Source organism: Chaetura pelagica, unplaced genomic scaffold, assembly GCF_000747805.2.
Source record: "Chaetura pelagica isolate M959 unplaced genomic scaffold, ChaPel_1.0 scaffold69, whole genome shotgun sequence".
NCBI classification, from domain to species: Eukaryota; Metazoa; Chordata; class Aves; order Apodiformes; family Apodidae; genus Chaetura; species Chaetura pelagica.
The window spans coordinates 8,180,748-8,198,142 of NW_009970724.1; the positions used below are offsets into that span (position 1 = coordinate 8,180,748).

General features: G+C 39.6%; 1 protein-coding gene across 1 annotated transcript in view; it reads right to left on the bottom strand.

Moving 5' to 3' along the window:
* Positions 1 to 285: 285 nt before the first annotated feature.
* The window catches only part of TGFBR3 (transforming growth factor, beta receptor III), a 109,367-nt gene continuing 92,257 nt past the window's right edge, over positions 286 to 17,395 (bottom strand). Inside the window, exons 11-17 of the mRNA XM_010006749.1 lie at positions 16,843 to 16,974; positions 16,415 to 16,582; positions 13,339 to 13,635; positions 12,383 to 12,500; positions 7,910 to 7,945; positions 5,731 to 5,838; positions 286 to 404 (exon numbers count right to left, since the gene is read on the bottom strand). Of these exons, the coding sequence (XP_010005051.1) occupies positions 286 to 404; positions 5,731 to 5,838; positions 7,910 to 7,945; positions 12,383 to 12,500; positions 13,339 to 13,635; positions 16,415 to 16,582; positions 16,843 to 16,974 (978 nt within the window). The remainder of the gene's footprint in view (positions 405 to 5,730; positions 5,839 to 7,909; positions 7,946 to 12,382; positions 12,501 to 13,338; positions 13,636 to 16,414; positions 16,583 to 16,842; positions 16,975 to 17,395) is intronic.

Sequence of the window (17,395 nt, forward strand, 5' to 3'; positions counted from 1 at the left end):
TAAATTTCACATTGAGGGCCCATGGACCCCTACAACAGGTTTGCAGTACTGTAAAATTAGTAGCTTTGTCACATGTAGCATAACTTGCTATAGAAGATCCAACAGGCTGCACACTCACACACAGTGGCTTTCCCAAAAGAAAATGTCTTTTTTCTGTAGCAAAATCCTGCATTTTTTTTCAAAAGCAACCAAACCAATCCTTTTTTCTTTAAAACACTCATGTCCACACAGAGTCCTTTGAACCTCTGCACTCCTGTGTTGCTCCTCAAGGGTGTTGCCCCAGAGTTAAGTTGCACTGCTGCTGGAACACGGGGTGCTCTGCGTGCTGCCGATGCTGTGTGCTGCGCTGCTGTTCTCTGAGGCTGGTGGGGATGTAGGGACCTGCTGTCTTCCTGCTGTTTCCCCTGAGGTTAAGAGGAGAGAAAAAGGAAGGTGGGAGAAGAGAAATTGAAAATGTTAGTTGTAACAGAAAACAATAATCCATTCCTTCCTGGTCTTGTTCATCGGGTGGTCTGTATTTCCATGCAGTTCTTGGGTGACAGACCTCAGAGTACTGCTGAATGTGTTGCTAGACTTTGGCACCTTGGCACTGCTAAGCACATGGGGAAAATTCCTTAAGCATTTTAAAAGCAGCCGATGTAAACCAAGGTAGACACTGTCCAATCTTCTTTTGTCAGCTGTCACTCACATGTCCCATTAAATTACTTGGACCACTTTACAGCTTTGCTGTTTCATGGAAAAAGGCCAATGAAATGCAGGCTTCAGTTTGAAGGCTGGAGGTGCAGCCTGCATCCAGAGGGTTACAGAGCCAGGATGAAACAGCTTCCTCCCACGGGAACTGCACTGGCACATCCCCATGCCCTGTGTGCTGCTGCCCAGCTGCCAGAGCCCTCAGCTCCTTGGGAATGCAGCCACAGAGGAAGTGTGCCTTTAACACTGTGTGTCTCAGGCCAGAAAATGTTGCAGGCTGCTCAGTATTCTGAGGTCTGCTATGAACAAGAAAGGTCTGAGGATTTTTCACAGCAGAGGTTGCAAGTGCTCTTTGTAATGGAAACCAGCAGGTTCACTGCTAGCTCATGCTGCAGCCACAGCTGTGAGTGCACGTAAGGCCCCACAGTGCACAGCTCCTGCCTTACACCCCACTGGTTTAGGAATGGGGAGGAAAGAAAGGACAGGACAGAAAAACAACAAACTAAACCATATTGCCCAGGAGGCAATTGAATGTTTAAAAACAGGGTGAGGATGTCAATCATGAATTCCGTATTCAGATCAGCATTTACTCTTGTGACCAGGTATTTCTTCTGTTTTTCCCAGTGCAAGAAAACTTGTCCATGAGCAGCAGATTTCTGCTCAGATGGAGAAGGTCAGAATCTAGGCCCAGTCATCTCCAAATAAACCAAGTTTCACCTCTAACTTGCACTGGAAACTGCTTTCCGACCCAACAGAACGAACTGTATAAAATCAGTGCCTGTGTCATCGTGCTGTAAAAGCTTTCACAAGCCTTGTTTGGATGTCTTCCTCTCCCGACCTGCTCCCTTCTCCAGTTGTTTATGTGCAACTATTCCTTCCTTTTGTAGTACAGGGTATGTTTATAAAGGCAGTGATAAACAAACTCCCTTTCATTGGAACAAACAAGCACACACAGCCACCAGAGCACAGCAGGCCTGCGAGCCCCCAGCCCGGCCCGCGGCTCCCCCGGCCAGGCCCCCAGCCCCACCTGCGCTCCTGGCAGCTCGGCCCTCACCATCTCACAGACCACACGGCCGCACACAGCTCTGCCTCAGCACGGCGTGGAAATGCAGTCTGCGTGCGTTTAGCCATAAATCCACTTAGAAGCTAAACATGTTTTTATTTCATGGCACAGTGACAGCGGCGGAGCCGGAGTCCCCATGCGAGCCCAACAACTTGTGCTGCTCCTCTGGCCTCTCTGGAGAGCGTCTTAGGAGGCACCTTCCCTTTAGTTTGGGCTGGGAGCCCCTTCCCTTCAGTTTGGGCTGGGAGCCCCTTCCCTTCAGTTTGGGCTGGGAGCCCCTTCCCTCTGCTGTAACTCAGTTGCCTCTGCAGCACCTCATTTCTTGAGCATGATCAACACTGCTGATACACCACAATCTCCCGTGGAACAATAACAAATTCTAAACGTCCTAGAAGAAAAAAAAATCCAAATCACAGTGACATTTTGAATGCAGCAGAGCAGCTACATTTGGACCGGGTGATTTTTCCTACATTTTATTTCCTCAACACTTAGCTAATCTGCAGCAAAGGGGTTTTTTTTGAAGAACATTCATTAAAAGGTTGTAAAGAAATGTAAATTATCACTGAAGAGGCATTTCTCCATCTGTCCTTTTCATGTAAACAGCTTCATGTATCTCATGTTACTGAACCAGAACTGCTCCAAATGGACATGTCTCATCTATTGACAGTAAACAAGCTTTTACCCATCTGAATTCAACAACATGCACTTTGTTATTCACACTTAGGAAAGCTGCCAGTTGTACTCCCTGTCCAGGAAGTCTGAATGTTTGCTTTTCTATCTCCATTTGCCAAATATAATTGGTTGCTATGTCAGTTTATTTTAAATCAGATCCCATAAAAAAGGCAGAAGTGGGGGAGGAAAGACACTTTTAACTTCTCAGATTTTGGAACATTTTATCCTGCTAACTTGCAACACTGCCTGGAGAAAGAGAGCACATTTTCTAAGAGAATGAAGCAACTGATAGTCTCTGTAAAACAGCATTCACTTTCCTTGATTTAGCAGCCTCATTTACTAATCAGACTTTTGTGTGCCCTTTCCTAAATATAGTCAATTATTCCTACTAAGGCAGATATTACATTGGCAGCTATTTACATGGTTAAATTTTGAAGGTTTTCTGCATCCCATATACACCACAAGATTTTTGCTTCTTCATACTCCCAGGTAAATTGGGTTAATTTGAGGAAATCTCTGCTACTTTCCCTTTGTTCTTGTGTTCTCTCTGGGCACAACTGACACCACTGTGCTAAGCAGTCAGCCACCTACACATCCTTCACTGACTGGAAAAAGGATCAAAAGTACAGAGTCCTTTTGCAGCCGAGTTGGTGAAAATTCCTCCTCTGTTGCATAATCTTAGCTTCCCTCCTCTCTTCCCCTACTACCTGCATAGCTTGGGACATCTGTACTCAATGCTGAATTGCTTCAGAAAATCTAGAATGTTTTAAAGCACAATTACTATGCTTTGGCAGAAATCTCCATTTTTTTCATTACTGGAATCAGCAAAAGTCCTACGTGAAAAAAACCAACACAACAATCCTTGTTCAATATTTGGAAATTAAATTCTACTTACTTTGTATTTTTTTTCTGCTGTCACTTGTTTGAGGTTTTAATGTTAACAGCTTGTCAGATGAACAAAAGAGTTCAATCTTGTAAAGCTTTCTCCATCCTAGAATGAGTCTCAGTAGAAACACACTGATAAAATTATATTAGCAGAACTTCCTACTACTGGCAAAAGGGTGGCCTTTGCTGTACTGCATATAGAACTATAGCAGCAGAAATACCTTACTTCACACATCCCAAGCTGCCACTATCCACCCGCAAGCAGCTTTTGTCCATGCTCTGAGTATCACCAAATCAAGTTTTAGAATGAACTCATATTTTCTAGCCTTTGGTCTAAATCCTGTGTTAGAAACCCAGTGCTACTTACAACAGGAGATGACATTTCAGAGCATAATTCAGAAATGTATGAATTCTCTAATGGCAAGAGACAGTCATTCTGTAGGTGAATTTTAGATTAACTTTTCCCCCACCTTTTTAAACAAAAGTCTGCAGCCAGCTCTAAAATGTTTCCACTGCAGCTGGATTATCTTGCCTGCTACTGCAGTCATCCTCTGGCAGAGCCTTCACTGCACTCTGCTGCACATTGTGCTTTATGTGTAAATATATATATAATCTATCTGTGTATGTGCATATATATGAGCACAAGAACACAGATTCACATTCACAAGCCTCTGAAAATCCAAACCAGATAACTTCCTAGATTTTTTTTTTTATAATTTCTATGGTTCTCTGATCTGGTGAGTTACAATGTCCCCTTCCTTGTTGTCTGGTGGTCTTCTCCACTTATTTTCATCTCTCAAATACAAAGCCAGAGCTCTCTTCACTACTTGCACATGGTCACTACAACCAATGTACTCTGTTAATACAGCTCTTTTAATGGGATTGGTCCAAGTCCTACTGTTGCTGAAGGATTTAGCATGTTGGCTTCCCAGTGCTCATGGCTACTGACACACATCTATAGATAGTTCTGTATATGAACCGAGATTGAACTTCCACAAGTTATGTACCAATGATATTAATTTAACAGTTGTTTTACGTTTTTGTTAATAAACACTGCTTATTTGGAAATCACCTTAACATATACATTTACTCATTGAAATTGCATTTACTTTTCTTATACAATGTTTCAGTAGTATATGAGGCAGAATTATACTATTTATATATTTTATTACAACCTTTACATTTTCCACATTTGCCTCAATTCCAAACAAGCTTCATACACAGCTGATGCATTGAGAAGTATTAAATTGCTTATACAAAACTGTTGTAATGCCAACTGGAAAAACACCCACTTTTTTATTTTTCCAAATTAATGTAAGCTCCTGGGTCATAATATTTACAGAAGCTCTGACCCATCAGGGTTGGGTTCTCACTCCTAAACAGCCTCCATGAGGTTTTAGATGCTGTAAAAACCCTGCAGTGGGCTACAGGGGAATTCCAGTGCTCCAGAGGTTTGGTGTAATTAGCCTCACATTCTCCCCACCTCCCAGAGATCTTGGCAAGGTTTTGCAAAGTCAAAAGTGGAAGTAGTTGGGAGTCCATCATGCTGCAAGGATCCCAAGATACCCCAAAATCCACAAGCAGCCAAGGTCAGATGCTGCAAATCAGGGCCCTGTCAGTGTCCAGTCTTTGCCTGTACCACTTTGCAGATTACATGCAACAGAAAGCTCCCAAAACTCCCTCTTCTTCCAATACAGTACTGTATTTCTCCTTAGTTTAAGATGAAAACTGAGGAGATACTGAAAAACTATCTATGCAAAGGCTGCACCAATTCAACCACATTTCTGGTTATTTGATTCAACAAAATTAAGCAATATTTCATATTAATTCTACCAATTAATGTAACAGTCGAGAAATGGAAGAATTAATACTTGAGACAAAAATTCCATGTAACCAAGGCTCAAGAAAAATTTTCAAGTCTAGTTACATTTAGAATATGTCTGCATAAATAAAGCATTCATTTAGTTATTCAGCCCACTTTTTGTACTGATTCCATCACATTCCCAGTCACATCAACCTAATTTAGTAACCACAATTTTTTTTAAAAAAAGGATTATGGATCCATTAAGGGAAATGTTCACTAAATTTGAAATACAGAGATGCTAATAATGATAATGCATAAGCCAGGAATACTCAGTTTCACGCATGTCCTGGGTGAGTTTTCAAGATCGGCGTTTAAAATTATTTTGGCAAATTTTAAATCATGTTCATAACATGTAACACCTCCCTTTAGGGAAGGGCGTGTCACTGCTGATACGCACCAACTGGCCCATGGGAGGAGCTGCTGGAAAACGCCCCAGTAAGAACAGAGAGGAAAAAAAAGAGTCCGGGATGGCCATTGCTGGCCCCCTCCCCTTTCCTCCCACCTTGCAAGAGTTCAGACCACATTTCCTGAGGTCTGTCAGAGCCCTCGTACTTACCTGTGTGAGAGTAGATGAACCAGAGGGCTCCTGTCAGCAGGGCTCCAATGACAAACGCAGCAAAGGCAATGCCCACCACAGTCAGCGTGTCCAGCCCATACAGCACAGCTACCAAAGGAAACATATGTAAAAAGGACTTTTTATTTGCAGTGGCAAATACAGTTTCACAAAAATTCACACTTAGACTTTCACAGGAAAGTTTTTCTTTTTAATATTCATAGAGAATTAACCACCATTTAAAGCATTTTCAAAGGAACAGACTAGCAGATTTGCATCAAGGAAATAAAAGTGATGCTTTCAGAGACTGGCTTGAGGCCAACCAACTGTTCCACATCACAAAGCAAAGCCACAGCTCAGCACACCCAAATCTGGAAAACACTGCAAAAAATTAGGCATTTTCTGTTGGCTGCTAATAACTTACTTTCTATCAATTTACCTTAAAAAAATGTGTTTTTAAAAGGCTGAGATTTTTGGCAAAAGACACTTTTCATTCAAATGCCCTAACATCCAACATGCCCTAACTTTCCCCTACATCTCCTGCAAGTTCTAGGTGGAGAACGGAACTGCTGTTAAAGAGGGAAGAGATGCCAGCAAAAGGTCAGCAAAACATAAATAGAAACAATTGTTTTTCACATTTGGCAATGTCTTCAATAACTGAAATTAATTCCAGAACACAAAAATAGAAATGCACACACATGCATGCAAATCACTTTCTAGGGGAGAGGCCCTTTTGCATTACCATTTCAAGGGTAACAGCATCTGGCTCCTGGGTGTCTTGTGCCCCAGTGATAATAATCCAAACAGAGAAATTTCCGGCTTTTGTTTTTTTTTTCTTTTTTTGGTGATTAGAAATACTTAGAAAAAGCAATCACTTGCGAAAATGTATTCTTACAAAACTGATTTATAGTTTCAGTATTTTTAATGTCTTCCAGTGCCCAAAATGGCTTAGGCCAGTGAATAACATATTACTGACTAAGCTGGCCAGGAAATGAGCTGACTGAATCTTCTTGGTAGTATCTTTCAGTGGAATTTAAGTTCTGAAAACAGAACCAATACCCTCACTTTGCATGTTCCTGCATCCAGCAGATGTCCCTACAAACATCCCCCAGCCCAAAAGCTCCTCAGATCCTCAGGGCCATTGCCCTTCTGACAAATGTCTTCTCCAGCAGTTCCTGTTGGCAAGGGCCTTCAGGACCCATTTCTGGGTGCCTGTAACTAGATTTGCATCTGCAACACCTGACAGACAGTGGCTTAGAAGGTTTTTTTTCTCATTTCTTCTATGAGACTATCTCTGATTCCTTTGGCCACATCCATTGCATTTTAGATGCAATTAGAAAAGCCTTCTCCTGGTTGTTTTTTTTTTTCTTTTTGTTTTTTTTTTTTCTTTTTCTTTTTTCTTTCCCCACAAGGCACTAGCCAGTATCCTGTCCTCTTAGGAGAAAGCTTGTTGGAGAGGAGAAAGCCATCGAGAGGCTGAAGTGGCAGAAGCATGATCTCTCATTGCTATTTTGAGCAAATTTAGTCCCAAAGAACCAGGGACAGAGCAGAGGAAAAAAAACAACTCTGCGATTCCTTTTCTAATCTTCCCTTTTTTCCATTATTTCTTGGTTTGGGCTACAAATCACCTTCACCCTTCTGTCTGTAACTGTCTTTTAGCGGTGATTCTCTCATTTTCTTCCCATCCTGGGTCAGTAATAACCCGAGTTAATTCACTATACGAAGACAACAGAAAAAAACAAAGTAATCTGTATTAGTCAGTGACCTCATCTACAGGTGCTGACACCAGAGCAACTAGGGATGTGGCTACAGCTGCAACACAGGGTAAGAGTGAGGCTTGGAATAGGACACAAGAGCTCCCTAGGGTGGCATTGCTGCCGAAACTCTGCCAGTGGGAAGCTGTGGCCTCAGCAGAGAAGAGGGCAACAACACACACACACCAGCAAATTAATTGCTAAGGCTGAGACTCTCACTGGTGTTTTCCTAAATTTTGTTTTCACATACACAAAAGGTCACAGTCCTTCTCTCTAAATGCTGATGGGAATCTCTCAATCAGCAATACAGTCAGAATTCTGTTCTAGTACACACTCAAAAAACTTGAAGAAAATTTTCTTCATTCATTTAATACTTCCTAGACAAACATTTAAAAGTCTTAAAAGGAATGGGTTTAAGAGATACATACGTGGCTGTCTCACATTTGGCTTTGGAAGGGAAGGATCTGGTTTTAAAAAAAAAAAAAAGACAAAACCCACAGAACATTAATTAGACAGAGTTCCACATAAAGCCTATAAACTATGCAAACAACTTTCAGGATCTTATTTGACAGGAAGACATCAATTGTAGTTTTTTAAATCCAGGAACTTCAGAAAAAACATGCTTGAATTAAAAAAATCTTGCTCAGCTCAGAAAAGTTCTATTCAGATATTGATCATTCCTTGGAAGAACATATGTACAGCATAGTTAGTGTAGCATATATTTTGCTGACAACTACACTGCAACCTTTCCCACCCAGTCTCAAACCATCAGGTTTACCTCTGGTTATCCCTACGTGGAGCTCTTAAAAAGCACAGATTGCACAGGCTGTTTTAAGGTGATTATGTTGATCTAACTACTTGTTCATCACAAACATGAGATACCAGCATGCAAAATCACACACACTAAAGTTATATCAAACACTGGCTATCATATCTAAATTAAAATATTAAGGTATGATAAACGCTGTTTTGTCCAAACTGCATAAGTATGTGTTGATTCACACATTTTCCTGAGTCCTACTTGGTATTCTTGTCTTGGAAGTTGGGTGAGTTTTTTTGTTTTGTTTTGTTTCTTAATTATATATGGGAAATAGAGGATCATAACTATTATATCAAAGCTATTATTCTTGGCAACAATATCAAATATCATCATTATCAGCATATAATAGAAAGAGATAAGTAAACATGTTAAAAAAGTGAAGAATTTTCCCTTCTGTTGCTTAACTTGCTTCTTGTCTTTCTTCAAGAATGGTACCTCATGTAGAAGAACTAGATATTCTGGCTTCAGACCTGAGGACCCATTTAGTTAGCAGCAGTTTGCTTCTGGATTGCCCAGTTACCTACAGACCACATTTAAATTCTGGCATATCTGAGTGTGTTCAGTATAACAGCTGTAAAAGGATTTGATAAGGCAGTGTCTCAATATATGTTTTTGTATCTTTAGCAACTGAAAAATTTAAGTTTAATTGCTATGTAAACACAGTGGCTCAAAAATACTGAAAATAAATATATTTGAAGTATTCTTAAACCAAGACTATACTTCTAACCCTAAAACTCCAATGGCAGCACTAAACTGCCCACAACATCCTGTAAGATCCTTAGGCTGTGAGACACACGTACCTACAGTATCCAAAAAACATCTTATTCTTAAACTGTATTACTGTCACTTCTTCTAACATGAGTATCTCTTTTAGATCACTCTTGGCAGGATGGTAGGAAACAGGTGATTTTGGGGAATGGGATGGGGGCTGGGGGATTGTGCCTGCACAAATAAGCTGGGAAGTCATCAAGTGCATGTAACAGCAGAAGTGTAACTGAATGTAGTATTTGTGAGGAGGGCTGGACTGCAACCAAGGAGCATTGAACAGTACAAACATGGGTAAGGGCACTATCAGATTGTCCAAACACTCCACTAGCATATCCCAAGTGCCAAGGAAATGCTTTCTGAGCTGAGAATGAATTTTCCATGCTCATTGTGTCATTGGCCTCTCTACAGAGAATATAAAGTCTGCTAATTAATAATAAGCTGTGCAGCCCATTATCAGTTCTCTCCAGTGATTCAGTTCTTACATGTATTTTAATGAGGGTTGTTCAGAGAAACACAGAAGCAGTAGGAATCTCTGAGGATCCAGGAAAAGCTTTTAATTCAAAGGTATCATCAGCCAGCCTTTAGGAATGATCATGATTCTCTATACCTTCGTAAGATAGAGGCACTTGACAGTTGCTTTCTTGACCTCCTTTCTATGACCACTTTTTGCTGTAGAGAGAATAATCTAAAGTTTCTACACTTAGCAAAAAACTGAGCAATGACAATGGTAGATTATTTCATCCAAAGAAAACATATTTCCTAGCATTTAAATTGCTAGCTATATGCCTTTCATTGAAGTGTGTGTGTAAAACGCCAGAATGCAAAGGAAAAAAAAGTGACATGAAGCGAGGAGGTTTTAGTTCCACAGGGATCTACTGCCATAATATAAGCAACTGAGCTTGTAAATAACTAACAAAATTAGGAGAGGAGGAAGTTGTTCTCATTTTGATACATAGTTGTGATTTCTATTACAGTCAATGACAGTCATAAGCTTATGTTTGAAGAAAAAATAGATGGCACTTTTACAATGAGTCGTTTGTCCTGAGTTTTAAAATGTCAAGTGAATGACTTCTCCATTTGGCTGGGAGAGCAGACCCAATGGCAGTAACTCATATAAGAGCATGCACAGCAATGAATGCTCGCCTGTGCACATGAAAGAAAGTGAAGAACACCACCTCTGAGATGTCATCTCTCCTGTTCAGTAATGGGATATAATTTCTTCTCCAAACCTCAGGTTCACGTAGTGGCCAACAATGGCATTTGGCTTTTAGAAAGGGGTCACTTGATTCACTGCAGAACAACTGCACAGCAACAAAGCTACGTTGTTAGATGTGCCCCTTTATGATGTCTGAAAGCTGCGATATGCTGGCGAGATTTCCATCACGCATCCCACAATTAGACTAAATCACCCACAATACAACAAAATACTCTATCACACTGTTGTCTTGTAACTCATCTTTATAAATGTAGCTTGTCTTTGCACACTAAGACGTTGTGCCTCTGACAAAGACAACATTCTGAGCGGAGCTGAAGACGGGAGCTGTGCACAATGCTCCACTCATTGGAAGGGCAAGAGAGCTCAGAGTACGAGTCTGTTTACTGAAAGCTGAACTTCATTTGCAGGATTTACTCATTCCCAATAGAATAACCACTGACAAAAAAAAAAGAGAGCTTTGCAGAAAGAGCACAGAATCAGGCCCAAAGCACAGTTTTAATTGTACCGCTGACAGATCAAATACTTGCCTTTAATTCCTAGTGGATTTCATCTGTATTAGCAAATTTGTTAAAAAAAAACCAAACAACCCAAACCCAAACTAAACATGAGCTAACTTGCAGAGTTAAATAGGAACAGTTCTTGCTCATGTCCCCTAGCAATGCTGCATGGCACTTTAAATTGTTCAAAGACTAAAAAAAGCACACACTGCACAATGGAGGTTAAAGGACTTCTGATCCTCATCCTTTTGACACTCCCCAAAAAGCATTCCTAAAGTCCAACAGGCATTGGACACAACTGAAAGATTCTGATGTACATGTGAAGCCACAAAAGCTTCTGATGAAACTGACATGCTAATACAAAAAGAAAAGATAATGCACATGTATTTACTTCTACAAATGCATCAAAACGTGACTGATGCTGTTGTCAGAGGGATTAATTAAGAAAAACTTTCAAATTAAATTGTGAAAACAGTTCTTATTTCCCATCATTCACAGGTCATATTCTTAAGCTAGAGTACCATGTCATGACGCTGTTTAGCATCATAGAATCATAGAATCTTAGGGGCTGGAAGGGACCTCGAAAGATCATCTAGTCCAACCCCCCTGCCAGAGCAGGGTCACCTAGAGTACATCACACAGGAACGCATCCAGGTGGGTTTTGAATGTCTCCAGTGAGGGAGACTCCACAACCTCCCTGGGCAGCCTGTTCCAGTGCTCTGTCACTCTTACAGTAAAAAAAAAGTTTTCGGATATTCACCTTGAACCTCCTATGCTCCAATTTACACCCATTACCCCTTGTCCTATCACTGGTCATCACTGAGGAAAGCCTAACTCCATCTCCCTGACACTCACCCCTTACATATTTGTAAACATTAATGAGGTCACCCCTCAGTCTCCTTTTCTCCAAGCTAAAGAGACCCAGCTCCCTCAGCCTTTGCTCATAAGGGAGATGTTCCACTCCCTTAATAAAAAGATATTATCTCAATGCTCTTCAGCCTGACTACTTCAACCAGTTACTGGCCACATCCTGGGTTTTTTTTCCATAAGAATTATATAATCAAATAAGTCCCACCAAAGTGGAGCTAAAATACACTTGTGCATCTCATCTTCTGCTCTTAACAGTTAGCCTAATGAGTCTCTCTCTGCTGGCCACCCCTTTGCTTTATCAACTTATCAGGCTTTAGCATCCATAATACTTTGTAATTTCATTGTTGTTGTTCCTAAATATACATTTACAAGCACAACAAAGAAATAATACAGCAGGAAGCAGAGCACTGCCTTTGATCTCCAGGCAACAAGAACTTGCTGGAAGCCCTACTGCTATACTCATACTTCTGAAACCCATATTATGTATTCTTTTCTTAACGCCTGGCAAAACCACCTATCCAGAGATCAATAAAGACAGTTAAAACACAGCAATGAACTGCCATGATTGCTGCCAGGGAAATGTCTAAACAAATTACATCTTACAAACGTAGTATCACCACATGGATTATCCAGTGCCACATACTTGAAATACTCCCTTATTTCAAGTGGCTGTATGCTACACAATATAATGTATGCAGCTTAATTAAGTAGCTCAGGCTCATTTTCATACCTTCTGGTTTTCCTTCATGTGTTATTACAAGGGGCTTGGTGAAGGTTTTCTTGTTGTGCATCATGGCCAAGATCATTTCCACATTGAGAGAGGTGCAAGCTTCATCAGGAGGAATGCACTACCAATGAAAAAAAATAATCAGTTTGTGAGGTCAGAGAGTCACCCATCTGCCAGGACAGCTGTGCCAGCTGCACAGTTGCCTCATTATCAGTTTTATCCTCTATTACTTAACAAAAAAGGGGATAAGAACCTCCAAACAACCCCCATAAAATGTACCAGTGAAGGTAATTCTTATCCATAATTCACAATGCAAGCTTTACCTTCACTAAGGATCGTCTAATCTTTATGTAAGTGTAACAATTTAATTTAAACTGTAGTATTTATTTCATTTTAATAGAAATGTTTTTAAAAAATCTGGTAGCCAAAACTGTAGCCACCAACATGTGCTGATCAACAATGACAAATATTCTTTAAAATATACAGTTTAAGTGGGATTAGCAGAAACCTCAAAGTAAAAATAATTCCAAATTCTTAGAACACATTAACAACTAATTTACAGCAATTTTCATTAGTTATAAAAGTTGGCAATTCTCTTTTGAAACAATCAGATTGCAGTATTTTCTGATATTATGCATGTGTTTGGGAATTAAAGCTAACATAAGTTTGTGCTTTGGATATGGCTGTAATATGGATAGCAAAGATAAACCTGAACAACTTGCAAAATAAAAAGCCATTTCTATTTATCCCACGTAACCAGCTAATGAGATTTAAACAGAAGCTGTATATTTTGCAAAATGCATGGGCATCACAACTCTTATTAAAATCTTGAGCCTAGAGCTATCATGCTCATTACATCAATTCCATAGAAAAAACTGTTTATTCTCTTTGATGTTCAAATAAAACAAAAATCTTATTTTCACCTAAATCAGAAGTTCATACTTCAATAAATTACTAACCTTTGGCAGTCCTTGAGTATCTGTGTCTTTATTTGTACACAAAGTCAACTCGCAATGAAGAAAGAGCAGTGAGATGTTGAACATTGGTTTAAACACAAAGCTAAATCTTTTTTTGTCCTGTGCATGTGGTATTGGAAAGTTCACCTTCTCAATGCTGTAGAATTTAACAGATTCATCTTTAGGACAAATGTTTTCTATAATGGTGTAGTCAGACATTCTATCTGGATTTGAAAACGGGGAAACAAAGCATGTTTGAATGGCAAAGCCCAAGGATCTGTCAGCTTTAGTCACAGACACCTGCATTAAAAAGAAAGGAGACGGCAAGATCTCAGAAATTACATTTTTAGTTCACATTTCATTAACATTTTCAACAATTTTTAAGCAGTTTTCCAGAGCCACTTCCAATCTGAACTATCTTGAAGGCTAGATGTTAAGGGTAGACTCTCAAACTGAGAGAGATAATCTGTTGTTTCAAAACCAGCAGCTGTTTATAGCAAAACCATGCACAGATACAGCCAGCCCTTATCTTTCTGACAGCAGATATAAAACCCAGACCAGATCAGATTCGAAATCAATGACTGCTGCTGCCACCTGAGATGGCACTGCTTCCCCTAGACACAGAATAGTGCTGTATGGAAGTCAGTTGCTAATACCATGTCTTTAAATCTATTTGAACTCAAATGAGAAAGAAAGAGGGGAAAAAAAAAAAAAAAGCACCCATCCCCAGCCTGGACTGGAATGTGGAGACAGAGGAGGTCATGGTCTAACATGTGGGTAGCATTCCTAGACGGCAACAAGACACAACGAGCACCCATCCCCAGCCTGGACTGGAATGTGGAGACAGAGGAGGTCATGGTCTAACATGTGGGTAGCATTCCTAGACTCAGGGTGCCAGGGAGCCTCCTTAAAAGCCATTAATTTCTTATGAAATGTTCCTTTTAGTTCATTGTAGGCCTGAAATTCATGCTCTTTTATGAAAAAAAAGTAAGGCTGCAAATATCCAGGGCACTCATATTGTTCAGCTGGACTGGAATGCAGACAACAAATGCTACAGAATAAGTAGAAAAAAAATATGTAAATGGGATTTTGTAACAGATGAAGCATGTTGCTTTTAATAAACAACAGAAGTGTTGTGCCTAATCATTAACACTACCTGATGAAAACAGTTTCACAAGAAATAATTTCCTTCTTTGAAGAAAAACGTGTCTTAAATGTGTACTTAATCCTCATGTACTGCATGTATATTTAAGAAAGCCTGACAAATTTCCCTATAGTCTATGAAGAAATTTTTTAATGCTATGCATTGTGCAGTAAATAAAGGCTTTTCTCAGTTTTCCTCTCCCTTATGTAAGCAGCAATCACATTACAGATGAAGAGATGTGCTGAGGAATCTAAGCAAAAAAGACTATCTTCTAAGAACAGAAATAAAGACTGATGAAAGCCATGCCACAGATACTGAGAGGTAAACAAGCTGATGGTGTAAGCTAGTTTATACAGATTATGGCAAGGAGGACAGGCATACTACAGTATCATGAAACACCACTGAGTAAATAAAAAGATGAATGATATCTCAAGGAGAACTACAGGAGGAAGGGAAGAACAAAATATGATAGGAAAAGTGCAGTAGAGAATAAAGAAAAAATTGCTAAAATATTCAAATACAAAAAACCATTTACAGCAAACAGAGATACAGAGTTCTTACAGATTATGATTTAACCAATTTTTTACTAAAAAATTGTTAATAACAAAAGTAAAACAGAAATACAAACAAAACAAAAAAGTTGTCAGCTTAGAACAGTCTCAGAAGTTCAAAACTGATACAGATTTTCCACTGTGCAAGAAGGATAAACAGAAAAAAAAAATAAGAAAAAAGGCTTCTGCCAGAACAGGTGATGAAGAAATCAGAACATCTGTCTGAATAAACAGCTCCAGAACCAGACAAATCCAGAGGGCTCAGAGCCAGGGGGATTCATCCCAGAGCACTGAAGGAAGCAGCTGGTTTTATACAAATAAAAAAGAAAAGTATCTTTCATAAATATATTCTTAACTGAGTGGGACATACTTTATTTTTGCTTCAACTATCCTAAGTGCTTTTCACTGGGTAAAAGAATGAGGAAGAGCCACAATACACTGAATCAATAAAGAAAACTGCATCAATGTCAAATAGACCACTATGTTTATAATATGCAACATGGACTCATAAAGAGGAACTAAGTTGGGCACAAGAAACCTGGCATAGCACTGCTTCTGTCAATATAGTCCTTATCCTGGTCTTACGAGCTCACAGCTTACCACTCCCTGATTTACTCAGCTATAAACTGATGATACTGCTTCATTGCAAATGTTTCATTTATTAATGCCTACCATTATTTAAATAATGCAAAATTATGTTAACATGTCTATCTTTAGAAATACTGACTGTATTCATTTGAAATTCCCCAGATTTTGCAGTCAATGTAGCAACACAAGGAAATATCATCAGGTCCAAAACACACCTGAAGTTGAGGGTACCTGGCTGTTGACTTTGCTATTCTTATTTATCTAAAGCTGCTTAATCTCTTGTCACAGAATTCAAAGGATCGCAACTGGCTTTTGTAAGTGGATTGGAGAAAGATCAGCATCTGTATTAACACTGTAACCTGAGAACACTAGCGTATGCAGGACAGACACCTGTAACTATTAATCGCATGTCTGCATTTTTCAGATGAGGTTCAGCCATATTACTCAACAAAATTAACTCTGAAGGTGTCATCAGGAAATGCCAGTTTAGAGCAAGAGCTCAGAGACCACTTCAGATTCTGCACAGAAAAGATTTGGCAAGAATGACCAATTTACCCTTTAGCTAAATTCATCCATTTTGCAAAAATCCTTTTGCTTTTAATCCAAAACATTGACCTGCTTCTTACCCCCGTTTCTGTTCTCTGCAGCCACCAATGAACCTACCTGTCTGCCTAAAGCAACAACAGTGAGACCTTTCAACTGATAGGAACAGATTTGGCCTAGTTGAATAGCCTTGCAAAATGCTTCCCTGTTAGTTTGAAAGCTTTATTTTATTATTTTTTTTTCAGTTTGTTACCTCTACATATATTGGCCCATTCTCAGCAACAGAGAAGAGTCCTTGGGAGGGAGCAAGGAACAGATCTGTTTTGTAAAGCTCCATGTTGAAGGTCACATTGGTGATGTGTGGTTCAGGAGGCCATAACAAGCCTCTGTCATCCTCTGGCTGCTGCAGTGTGCAATTAAACTGAAATTAAAAAAAAAAAATACACATACATTATAAATCAGGAGTAGTAGCTGGATAAGAATAAATTTGGAGTGTACAATGCAGGCCCACCCATGGTCTGTCTACTTAGTGCAAATCTTCAACAGGGTCACAGGAAATAGAAGTGAGAAGAAATGTGTTAAAAGACAAATTAATTGCTATACAATTAACATAATTTATGTGAAGTGCCTATTGCAGTAGGTGTTTCTCTATTGTCAGGTGCAAAGTAGAGAGTAACATACCGCAATTTCAGGCCAGCTTGAGAAAGCAACATCTCCCTCATCAGCATCCCCTGGAAATCCATTATCACCTGATTCCATGTCATCATCATCAAAGCCACTGCTTTCAGCTGGTGATGACAGCTGAATGACAATCTGCACAAAAGGTATTGCAAATGCATACAATTAGGTGATAACTGAGCACTCTCTCTTCATGGTTATTATTTTCTTCTCACTTCAGAACAATGCAAGGGCCAAAGAAGTGCACCAGCCAAGCAGATGGTGAAGGCCTGTCTTACACAGCCTTGTGCTGAGCATGTAAAGCTATGTTGGTCATGTTTAGAGAACACTCCTTAGGTTTTTTCCTACAATTCAGAGCCAGCAAAGATCTGGATGCTCGTGTCTGAATGAGCACCCCTGCATTTCCATTCTATTTCTAGTATTTCTATAACCAACACAGGAAAAATAAATGGTTTTCTAAAATTATTTTTTGCAACTTACAGTTTTCCTTAAGGCATTCATGGAAAATCACTGAAAGTGTTAGGGTCATGAGAGGATTTTCTGTCATTTGCATATT